The sequence below is a fragment of the Mauremys reevesii genome, linkage group 8 (genome assembly GCF_016161935.1).
Source record: "Mauremys reevesii isolate NIE-2019 linkage group 8, ASM1616193v1, whole genome shotgun sequence".
In the NCBI taxonomy this organism is placed as follows: Eukaryota; Metazoa; Chordata; order Testudines; family Geoemydidae; genus Mauremys; species Mauremys reevesii.
In genome coordinates this window covers 76044912-76057566 of record NC_052630.1, presented here as the reverse complement: position 1 = coordinate 76057566, position 12655 = coordinate 76044912, and the positions used below count along the sequence as shown (strand labels likewise).

Below are 12655 nucleotides of genomic sequence, written 5' to 3'. Positions count from 1 at the left end.
ACTGATCTTCCTCAGAATAACTCAGTATAGATATCTGGTTTTACTGCTTTGAACAATCCTTCGTTGGAACTGTAGTTAATTTAAAACCAGATAAAAATACTTTCCATCTTTATCTGAACTACTCTCTGGATCTGCACTGTGCAATCGCCTACAGAATCTCTAGGGTATGGACATTAGTTATTACTAAGCAATAAGTGCTACAACAAGTGTTAAATCATGAAAAATTTATTATAGTTATAATATGAAGTTAAAAGTTTAGTCTGTTTTTGAACAAGCATTTTAGTTGGTCATGAACCTGCTAGTGTCAATAGCTAAACAGAGATTAAATCTAAGATTAGTGTTTTGCCTCTATTTTGTAACTCACTATCAGTATGTCTGTACAGAATTCATTTTCCTGTTAGAATGCCAAAGTAGTCGTCATTTTGTAACATTTACATTCCTCATATAAAATGTGTAATGTACATTTTCAGTTTGCTGCAGAGAGAGATAAACATGTACAAGATAAACATTATTGTAGTTAACATATTTTGACCAGGTTTTTTATTAGCAACACATCAATAGCAGATGCACAAAAATTAAAAGTCAATGATTTAAAAAATCCTTTTTGACATTTGTGACCATTAATTTGTATTTAAAAACAGAAGAAATAAAGGCTTGTGTTTGGAGCCTTTTAAGGGTCTCCAATAATAGTTATTTTTAATTAAAACGAAACGGTCAAACAACAAAAAATAATCAGGTATACACCCAGGATCAGCCAGTCTGCTAACGTCCATCTTGATCACAAATGGATAACAATGTAAAAAGAACACATTAGTTCATGAAGTATAAAATATTGCACAAGAGCAGTTTCTTTTGAAGAAAAGATTTCCCAAGTTTATGAATGGCAAAATGGTTATGCATTTAAAGAAATTATATATTTGCATTTTCTAAAACAAGGAACATTCAGTAATACTGTTAGAACGGTCATCCATCAACTTCTTCCCAATCTACTCTATGGTATGTCAGTGATGAAGATTTGGCAAAGGTAGAAGGCAAACAGTAAAGTGTGTGTATACATATATACATATATTGTATATAAAATGTGTCAGACAAGCCACAATAGCAATCTAATCCAAGAGCTGGGCATTTTTAGTCATTAAAAGAAATCTGAAGTCTTAGATGCTAGTCACAGTGATGATCACACAGTAGTGGAGTAGGATTCCATTCTTTGCTGGTTCTTTTGCTTTGGAATAATCTTGTCTGTATCCCCAGTGTCTAGAACACCTTCTTCAGTATCACTGTCGCTGCTATCTACCACAGTTGGGTCCAAAGCCATCTGTCCAGTCCTTCTGTGTAAATGAAAGTGGACCCTACCCTCCTGTATGGAGTTACTTATAAAATCTTCATCAGAAGAATGAAATGACTCATCATCTCCTATCAAATGGTTGACAATGTGAATCCCATCAAAAGTGGGTTGGTCTGAGAAGCCTTTCTGGCCTTTTAGGCATCTGATCTGTTAAAAACAAGAGTTAACATTTAATCACAGGTGAGAGTCCAGCAATAGGAATAAAAACATGTTTGAGAAGTAAAGTATCCTTGACAATCAATGATTTCTAAATGCAAGCAGGACCTAGATTGCCAAGAGTTACTAGAGTTTGAATGTCCAAGAGGAGAAACTTTAGAAAGGGGCTGAGTGGGTACTCTGCACTTTTTGAAATCAGGCACTTTAGGGTGTTTCAGGTTTGGTACCAAAAAGCACTAATTGTACTCCTGAAAATGTTGAACTGTATGTACAAGTCCCTCTGGTTATTGAGGCTAAATCTTGTGTCTTTGAACATTCCCACTGAGAATATACTACAGCTGTGGGATTTCAGGTAGCCCTATTTATTACTGGACAGTCACTACTTTTCTGTATTATCTCAGGAAGAGTTTTTTGTGCTTGTCATCTAATTAGAAAAAACAAGGAGAAAAGCTTCTGTCGGGGGTTGTGATTGCCAATGTTTTGTGGAAGAGCAAGTGAAAACATTCAAGAGCAATACAAGTGGTTCTCTCCACCTTGAAAGATATAGAGCATCAACCTCCAATGAACCACAACATGAAGGTTTTAACCTGCATTTTTGCTCTGAAACTTACCTTTCCTCATAGAAGAGCAGCCTGCTCTCAATTTTAAAGAGAAATGTCTTACAAAACAAAACTGGTTGGGGCACGGGTAAAGTGTACTTAATATTTGCTTTTCAAGTACACTAAACTGTAGTGATAAGCTAGCTACTATGACCACCGGTTTAAAGCTACTCTGAAGGAAGAAAAAAACCTTAATGCTGAGCAAGTCACATCATAACTTAGTGAGACTAATCTTAGCTGTTGGAAGAGGTCTGTGAGGTTAGTTCTTAGAATTCACCTAGACCTAGTCAGTCAATATTAAGGGGTCAGTTTGACAGCTTCAGAGAGAGCACCACACTCAAAAACCATGGGGACGCAGAAAGGGCATAAAATTGCTTTGTAGAAACCTCCTGCCGCCATTTTGGGAGCTTAAAAGACCATGTATGAAAATGCATCATATTTTGCTCTGCTAGACAAATAGTTGCTTGCAATGCAAAGGCCGTGAGAATGGTGGAAGGGCAAAAATCTAAACACAGAGGCTCTGATTAGAAAGCTTGAATTATACAGAACATTAACAAGCCCAGTTTGCGTTGCAGAGTTCTGGGGGTTGGGAGGGGGGGAGGAATTCACCTCCATGCACAGACTCATTTCAGTGTGGTGATGCTGCTGGCACAGCAAAGAACAGGGAACTTCCACACTTGTTTGCAAAGGAGCTGGTGTTCTCCACAGAGAATGGCACAGAGGGTGAGAACTGGGAGCAGGCAAAAATCTATGATCAGGGCCAACTTTATGAAGGGTGGGGCCCAATTTGAATACCCAGTGGCGGTCCAGGGCTTTGGCGGTATTTGGTGGCGGGGGGTCCGCTCCGGGTCTTCCGCGGCACCAAAGGACCCCTCGCCACTGAAATGCCACCGAAGGCCCCCCCCGAAATGCCAAAGACCGGAGTGGACCCCCCACCACCGGGTGAGTAAAAAAAGACCCCTAAGGCGCAGGGCCTGATTCCGGGAAATCGGGGAGAATCGGCTTAAAGCTGGCCCTGTCTATGATTACTTCAGTGGCTTTAATATACCATGAAAATTGAGTGAAGGGGTTGCAGTTATTTCAGCCTTTAACCAAGAAAGTCTCCATGAAGTGTGTGGGGGGGGGGGGGGAGTGGTGCACGCATAGGGTGGCAGCACATGTTGCAGACCCATGCCTGGGTTCCAGGTTTGAAGGTGGATTTCATCTCTTCAAAAAGAGGAGGAGGATTTGTGGCACCTTGGAGACTAACAAATTTTGAGCATAAGTTTTTGTGGGCTACAGCCCACTTCTTCAGATGCATAGAATGGAATATATAGTAAGGAGACATATATACATACAAAGCATGAAACTCCTACAATTTTACCTGCAGAGTCCTCCTGCTGAGTGAAATTTGCCCACATAAAGTCAGGACTTTTTGAGCGTGTGTATCTTGTGCTGTATTACAGTTATATCCCATGTTGTGTCAAATAATGTAAATAGATATATACATAGAATGGGGGCAGTATAATGTATTTGGAAAAAGTCACTAATTCATCTAGCTCAATGTTTCCTAAACTTGGGATGCCACGTGTGTAGGGAAAGCCCTTGGTGGGCTGGGCTGTTTTCCTGCCACGTGCGCAGGTCCGTCCGATCGCGGCTCCCACTGGCTGCGGTTCGCTGCTCCAGGCCAGTGGGGGCTGCGGGAAGCGGGGGCCAGTACATCCCTCAGCACGCGCTGCTTCCAGCAGCTCCCGTTGGCCTGGAGCAACGAACCGCGGCCAGTGGGAACCGAGATCGGACGGACCTCGGACGCAGCAGGTAAACAAACTGGCCCGGATCTACCTAGTTGTTGGGGGAAAAAAAAAAAAAAAAAAAACTGATTCGTAAAGGCAGAATCTCATAACATGGATTGGACAAACCCAAACATTTCCAGTACTTAGCTATGGTATTTCCAAAGCTAAACAGGACTAATAATGGAACACCGAGGGGAAGGGGGGGCAGGGGACCCTGTCTACAGACTTGGTACATTGTAATAAGGCACATAATACATAGTGACTGCACTGGTAGGCCACCGGTGCTTACTTCAGTTCTATTGCGAGGTTTGATTTCCAACACTAACTGCCCTCAAGCACCAGAGACTTGAGCTACCGCTATCTGAACTCTATTTGCAGAAAGAAACCCCTGAACAAGCAAACTCATGCAGGGGTCAGTCAGACATTTTGCTAAGATTGTGATAGCAATCCAGTGACATGCTTTTAAGTAGCAGCATCTGTAGGCACCTGTGTCTGGGTGACACAGCCAACTGGCACCGGGCAGGCCAGCTGGTAGAAAACATAGAAGTGGCCAAAACCTTGCTCCAACCCCAACCTTGAACTCTAGTCTAGATAAGCAGCCTTTCCTTAGGATCTTTCTATCCCCCACTACTAGCTGATTCTGTATTGCGTATGAAGCAGTCACTTTAAAAAAAACTGGCAAATAGATTTTACCCTGCAAAGCTTAGCTTTACATCTTGGGGCTGCCATTCTGGATTCACTTCTTTGAGAAATAAAAATGGTTTTGGAAGCTTCAAGTCCCAAAGCCTATTTGAACTTATTAAAAATGTGAATATTGCTATTTGTCCCTAAATGACCTGAAGTGAAATGTCAGTGCACTAACCTACTGCAAAACCTGGACTTTTCCTCAACAGAAGAAAAAAAAATTAGCAAGTTTTAATTGTAAAACAGAAAACATTCCAATACAATTTATTGGTCTTTAACTGAAGAAAGTAAAAAATAATCTGACTTGTACTATCATCGAATTTCATTCTTTTCTAGAAATGAGCGATTGTTAGAAAACTGAAATCCTTTAAAAAAGCTACCATTCAAGAAATAACCTTGAGGGTAATGCTGTCCAAAATTCAAGGCAGTGTGTAATGCCAGCGCTAAGGAAGTGCTTAGATACTTACTACTCAATAGGCTTACGAGCTATAGGTCCGTAGATGCTCATTACCAAAGCATACACTGCACAGATCCTCCTGTCCTTCCCTGTGCCCAGTGAATTTGCTGCTGACTGAAGGCTTACTCAGTATGTGTAAAATTTAAAATTCAGCATGACATGCCTGTGCTCTGAGGGGATCAGATGCCACCGTAGATGGTACCAATTTAAGAACCTAAATGGACAGTGCCTTTTAATTTGTGGATCTACAGAATCTTAAAGCTCTTTTCAAGTATTAGTGAACCGAGGCACAGCACATCTGACAGGAAAGCCATATTCTCTAGCTTATAATTTGGGAAAATGAAACGGATAGAAATTAAGTGATTTGTCAAGGTCACAAAGTGCAGGCAAGAGCCCGGAATAAAACTTAGGTTTTCCAGTCCCATCTGTGACCGTAAGATCACTTCCTCTGGGAGGAAAGAGGGTTAGCCCTTCAAGGACAGCCCAGATTGAGTAGGGCTGGAGTTACATCCCTGGGGCATGGCACAGCCGTTGCCAGGCAGTGAAGCCCTTCTCTGTGAGGGAGGTCACCATTGGTTAAATCCCAGTCCTCCTTTCAAGTGCTGCGATTGGCTTTTCTGCCCAGAGAGGCGTTAACAGGCCTCGTTCTGATCTCTCGCCCCTGCTTCATTTCTAGAAGACTAGGTGGTTTCTTCATGTGGTGGTTCTGTGGGGACTCTGGTCTGATCAGGCTTGGGAATACAGCAGGCCTGGTAGACCCACAAACATTAGGAAGGAGGCCTTTAATAGCTCAAGGTAACAATAGCTTTACCCACACTTTCACTGCTGCCTAGACAGGCTGCCTATAGGAGATCAAAGTTTTAACCACAGGACCAAAAAGGACTGTCTCCACCTTTGCCCCCTCCATGCCATTCACAAAGTTAGTTGCATCAAGAACAGAACCTCAGTAGTTGACAGTATTTGCTTACATAAGCCTTCTCATGTAAGAAGCCATGAATTAGAAACATTTTGAAAACAGAACGCATGCTTTGTGTTAACCATGGGAACGCACCAAGAGTTTATGATCATAAACATTGTCCAAGGCTAATGGAACTTACATTTATTAATTCAGAGCAGTTGAGAGAAGACAGGCATATAACATTAACAATTGTGTCACTGGACTTTGGTAATATACTCTTACCTGAAGCTGACTGCCTCATCAAGCCATGCATGAAGGAAAGAGACAGTAAAGAGATTTTCAGGTTTTAGCACAATTCAGTTGTAGCAAATGAAGGGTGCTGATATAAGATCACAGATTATATTCTAAGATACCCCTTTATATCTCTTTGATGCTACTAAGGAAATCTCTCTAAACATTAGAATGTCAGACTACAGTAAAAGGAAAAGATGCAATGAAAAAATGATAGATTAATATTTTGATACTGGTAAGATTGTGATAGATTATGGCACAGAAGGGAGGCTGTCATCTGTTTCTTCTGAAGATTTTAGAAACCACAGTTCTAAAGCAGTCAAGAACTGTACTTCATGTTCGACCTAAAGATGCTTGCCTAGCAGAGTCAAGCCACTCCATAGTGATTACTAATCTGGAAATGGGATCAAAGCATGGGCACTCTTTTGGTTCAAGGTAGGAAAACAGATTATTCATATTAAATCCATATAGGAAAAAATCAATACTGGATTATGCAAATCTTATTACAACAGGAACAGTCTGAAGAAATCAAAGCCCTTTTTTGTTCTGGACCTGAGTAAGATTTCCTGATTATAAAACAGACATGATTCAAAAGAAAACTAAACTGTTACTGAAACTGTATGCTAACCACTACATCTAATTAGAGCAGAGAATGTTTAACATTGTAAGTGAATATCATAAGAGAATCTAACAGAAAGCTGCCATTTTAGCAGCCTTATGAGGCAGATTTAGGCTTAAAAAACCCAAACAAAAACCAATCAGATTCCATTCCATTTTTCCAGGGGGGTGGCGGTGGGGGGAAATCAGGCAGTTAAGTAAAAATGTAAGAGCTGTCAAGTTAAATGCTATTTAAGTTAAGCATCAGTAACAGCAACTTAATCTGAACACATATAATTTTAAAAAGTTTCCTTAACTCTAGCTTCCCATGGTGTCTAATGGGTTCTGAATTCCTAGTCCTCATCAGGCTCATGACTGTTGGCCTCCGCTCCCTGCTGAAAGTAAAATACTGTTTAAGATGGCAGTCCCAACCTAGAGATGGTCACAAAAGAGATACTGAAACAGTGTCAGCTCTCTATAAAAATCCTCAACAACTCTTTTACTATACCTATTCTTTAAGTAAAGATTTAGCTTAAAGGAAATTTTGAGGTAAACATGCTACCTTAAATTGTCTAGCTGTCAACAGGAAAACAGACTTAAGTCTCAATTAAAACTGAAGTTCTTCTCCTTAAAGGTGAACTATAATGCAGAAACACATTTCCACACCAAAAAAACCCCAAAACTTTAAAATGAAGTTAAGGTTTCAGGCACATATCAACAGAGACCAGACATTTTCCTTTTCAAGAAGGTTAGGCAAAGCAATTGTCAGAAACCCCCAAGATGTTAAGGTTGTACTTCCACAATAAGCCATGCACACTCAAACCACCACAACCTGAACTCTGCAGCAGGAGAGAAGATAGACAAAAATCTCATAGTTGCAGACATGAATATCAGCAATCTATCACCTAAAACAGGTCTTCACAAATATGGGCAGTCATAACACTATGGTCCAAATGGGGTTCAATTCAATTCTCTATGCATTCCACTACAGATTTAGTTTCCCCGTATGTCAAGAAAATTAGGTTTCCCTTCTGTCACTGATCTTAGGGAGATAACTTTCAAATAAGATTGTCTGTTGCTCTTTGAGGTTCGAAAAGGCAGAAGCATGATATTAGTTATCAATTATGTTAATTATTTTCAAGCAAACATTTTACTATAATTAAAAGGACATCACTTTAACAGGGCATCTTTCATTTTTACAGTAATTTGCAGGACAATTTTCACTCAAATGCAGAATCAAATGCAAAAAATCAAGGACAGATGTTTGAGGAGAGCTGTACAACTGGCTCTTAAATCAAGACACTCCGTAAATGAATCGAGCAATGCATATTGAATCTTTTCTCTATTAAAGGACTTTCCATGTAAAGATACCAAATGAACAAATACTCTTAATACCAATTTAAAGAAAATTGTACAATACTTTGATTCACTGCAAATACTACATGCTTGCAACTATATTGGACAGAGTTCAGGTTGTGGTTTTTATTTCAGTGACTGCATTTCCTGTTTAACTTACTTTTTAGTTAATATTAGCAGCTGCATCCTCAAGCCAGGATATTATGCCAGGTACTTTAACTTTAACCTTAAAGTTTGTGGGAATTTACTTAGTTTTTAAGATGGTCCCCTGGTCTGTGGGACAGGAGTCTTGTTCTTGCAAACTCCAGATGGTCCACAAGAAAGGAGACTTTACCAAGCTGATCATAGGAGATGCTGAGGCAAGGGAACGTCCCCTTACTCTGCTTACCACAGTCTCCTGCTAATCCTGGCCCTGAAGCACTGTTCTGTGGAGAGAATCCTAATATACCGGACTCCCTAACGTCTGCAAGATAAGAGTGCTATTCCTGCAAATGTTCAGGTCCTCAAGATCAGTGCTCCTTTCTGACAGATTTGGAGAGTAGCTGCCCTCCTGTTCATTCCTAATGTTTGAAGGACTGGAGATCTCTTTCCAAGGTTCACAGGAAGGACAGATATGGCTGGTAGAAGGATGGGGCGTGGGGGAGGGAGAAGGTTTCAGTAGAACCAGGGAAGACCACCCATAGAGTGGTTTGTGGGAATGAAAACTCCTTCCCTGTCTGCTCTACAGGAAAGCAGATTCCCCTTAGGAAGTAACAACCCTAGTAAGGCTTGTTGGGACTTTGGGTGGCTCAGAAATGCACAGTGAGCTAAAGGTTTAGGAGAATTTGGTGCCGTATGAGCTTTTCATGACTGGAGGTTCATCAGCCCCTCTTACCAAAGAATCTGAGGTGTTTTCCCCCATCTGCTGACTTCAGAAGTCCACACAAATGGGAGAGGGAGGAGATGCGGCCTCCCAATATTCTCCCACCACTTGCCTCTTGCTTTCTCCAATGCCCTATATAGTCCCAGATTTTAAACCTGGGGAAAGAGTTAACTGCTTATGGGCTGTCTGAGGTCTGCATCGAGTAGAGATCCCCAATGAGCCTTAGGAGGCACTAGATCTCTGCTGGAGGAGTCCAATAACATAGGTGACAGCTCTAACTATGTGTCACTTTCAAACACATCCAAAAAACCCCTAGTAGCTCTATTGTTAGGGTGTCCTTAAGGAACAATTTTGAATCACTTCAAATTTTCTACAAAAATTCTGTTTCAGCCCAAGATCTAATTTACTTATTGAGGATATGATTTTTATAGCAGGGACCAACACTGGGCTTACAATACAAACTCTGTTATACCCTAAATATGGAGTACAGTTGTGCCGTTGCTCCATACAGTCTGTCCTTTACTACTTCCTGTTCAGGTATGAACAGCCTCTTTCCTGTCCAGAAACTTAAAACAATTTGTTTTATACAAACATTAGTAATTATCTGCATGTTGCTGGAGAACTGAAAAGAGATAGTGGTACCACAAAAAGCTAAAACCGTCAATTTTCCCAGCTGTCAGTTGATGGGGGAGGAGATGTGGAATAAAGGAAGGGAAGTGAAGACCTGATATTTGTAATGCATTAAAAAATGCAAAAAAAAAAAATCACACACAAAAACCAAAAGACCGACCAAGTAAAATATTTGGGGAAATTGAGGTAGCCATGACATCTCATAATAGAGCAGTAAAAAGCACAAAATCATTTCCCTACCCCACCCCAGTAATTAGCCTTAAACCAAATACAAAATCTTCACCTCATCCCATATAACTTTATGCACATTTCTATTCTGCAGCACTAGGATTTTTTCCTAGCACATGCTCAGATTCCAGCTATGGGATTTTCGATAGCTGACATCGTGTCGCTTTTTAAAAAGGGAAAACTGCAATGCAATACATAAAATTTTAATACAGTATCTAATTAAAGAGTAGAATGAGTAAGTGTGTCTAAAAGCAAAGAAGCAAACTAGAAGCTGCTGCTTTGACAATCTGATGCAGAGGTATTGTAGGTTAAAGACAGGAAATGCCTTGATCATGCATACTAATGCTGTGCGGCAAGAGACTTTCAAAACTTGTTTTCAAAACTTTTTGGGGTTAACAGTGAATAATACAGCACTAAACAGTGTTATAAAAATACAGCTAAGGCAAAAATGACATTTCTTGTCTCTTGTAAGCATTAAAATGCTGAACTGCATTTTTTTGTTTCAAACTTACTTCCTAGCAGAGGGTTCAGTCTGATCTATCAGTGAAACAGACGCTCCCATTGGCCCCCATTTACACTAGAGTTTGGCAACAAGATTTGAACATTCACCCAGCTTCGCTGTTTGGCTGGTTAGTGTGGCCAGAGCCAAGTAGTTTAAAGACTGCATTCAGACCCAAATTAGTACATTTGGGAAGTTAATTGGAACTCAAGGCTGGCATTCTTGGAGTGAGAACCCAGCATCATCCACCATGAATGAGATACTCAGTGACAGGCATTTCTAAAAAACAAACAATGAACATCCATTTTAAGAGATATTTAGTAAATAGAACCAACTGGCTAAACAACTAGGCACTGCCCTTTATGAATGGGAAGTACAGACTTATCTACTAGCACAGGGGTAGGCAACCTATGGCATGAGTGAAAAAGATGGCACATGAGCGGATTTTCAGTGGCACTCACACTGCCCGGGTTCTGGCCACCAGTCTGGGGGGGGTCTGCATCTTAATTTAATTTTAAATGAAGCTTCTGAAACATTTTAAAAACCTTATTTACTTTACATACAACAATAGTTTAGTTATATATTATAGACTTATAGAAAGAGACCTTCTAAAAACGTTAACATGTATTACTGGCACACAAAACCTTAAATCAGAGTGAATAAGTGAAGACTTGGCACACCACTTCTGAAAGGTTGCTGACCCCTGTACTAGCATATTCTGTCTGAGGACTTTATAATGCCACTATCACCATAGTACCGAGGCACCTTCCATCTAAAACAGATTAGCAGTTATAGAATCAGAAATGTAGGGCTGGAAGGGACCTCAAGAAGTCATAGTCCATTACCCTGCCCTCAAGTGGAACCAAGACCAGCCCTCACAGCCCTTTGTCTAACCTATTCTGAAATACCTCCAATGACTAGGATACTACAACCTACCTTAATGAAGTCTCTAGAGGACTTCACAGGGTGTCTGGCTGTTCTCCCCTTTTGGGGTATAAAATGGTTTCTGGAGTAGACTTTGTTGGGGGGCGGTGGGAAAAGTGCTAGCACTGTGTCATTCTCATTATGTCAGAAAGCCCTTCCCCTGCCCCCAAAGAGGAAGGCTTTACAGCATTTCCTAAAAGTGGGAAGACTCTGGATTTGTTTAAATTCCTTCTGGAAGTTTGTTCCATAGCCAGATCCCCTTGACTAAGAATATTGTGTCCTAGCACTCCCATGTTTCATGCCAGGCTTAGTGATGTGTTCCTCTGGGATAGTAAAGAACTGCCTTATTGGTTCATTGACCCGGGGCATGATCCACTAATTGCTTTGGCAGTTAGGACCAAAAAAAACCCCTACAACTTTGAACTGGAAACAAACTGAATGGTAGCCAGTATGACACTAGAGCTTGAGTTGCTGTGAACACATCAAGCCCACAACATGGAGGCAACAGACATTCTGTAGCAGCTGGAGCCTGTGCACTGTTTCCACATTCAGCTTCCTATCAACATGACAGGTTCTCTTTAAAAATGCAAAGATGTTCTGGATTGAGATAATTGCAGTTTACTTGTGAACAGTGGGAGTGAAAAGGGTAACAGTGATAATGGAACTGCAACCATGATGAAAGGTAAAGATATGCAGTTAACCCCTTAGGCCTGTGATTACCAGTGTGAGAACCATTGCTAACTGCTCAATTCTCCAATTTCTGAAGGATGATCCAAAAGCAATTTTCTTTTCTAAACTACTAATTTGAAACAAATGCATGGTGTTAACAGTGGCCTACAAACTGAAATACTAATGCAAAGTGAACCTTGCTGCCCATGTCACTAGACAGTTCAAACCATAGCAACGCGTCATAAGCGAACAGCAAAACAGTAGCAACAAGTTTCCAAGATTGAGTCATTTCAGGCTTATTTTTATAGCACCTATTTAGTACATTTGGCCTTTTCATTTTGTATTCTCAGGTTCTGGAAATCAGTCTTGAAATAAAGAAAGCTTTCCAGTGGCTGTACAGATGATGGCAGGAATCATGCAATTCTTTGTAAATTAATTAAAACTGACATTTTATGTAAATTTTAATGCATAAAAAAAAATCTCATCTCCAGTTGCTTTCTAGTTTTGTATTTCAGATTGTTCTGCATTTGTTTTTATAACTATGAATACGAGATTTTTTTTTTTTTTATAGAAAGTGGTTTTACAGCTTTATCAGTTATCAAGGGCTCAAGAGCCAAAAGGAAACAAGATGCTAACTGTGTGCTCTGTATCAGCTTTACCAAAGCCTAGGCTGCTGTATTGTAAACGT

At 40.4% G+C, this 12655-nt stretch overlaps 1 protein-coding gene across 9 annotated transcripts in view; it reads right to left on the bottom strand.

Annotated features, from left to right (window-relative positions):
* Positions 1-209: 209 nt before the first annotated feature.
* The window catches only part of EVI5 (ecotropic viral integration site 5), a 131570-nt gene continuing 119124 nt past the window's right edge, over positions 210-12655 (bottom strand). For 4 of the 9 annotated variants that reach the window (XM_039485077.1, XM_039485079.1, XM_039485080.1 and 1 more), the window contains one exon: positions 210-1492. In XM_039485077.1, the coding sequence (XP_039341011.1) occupies positions 1178-1492 (315 nt within the window). In that variant the 3' untranslated portion in view covers positions 210-1177. The remainder of the gene's footprint in view (positions 1493-12655) is intronic. The other 5 variants (XM_039485082.1, XM_039485083.1, XM_039485081.1 and 2 more) reach the window with 2 other exon arrangements.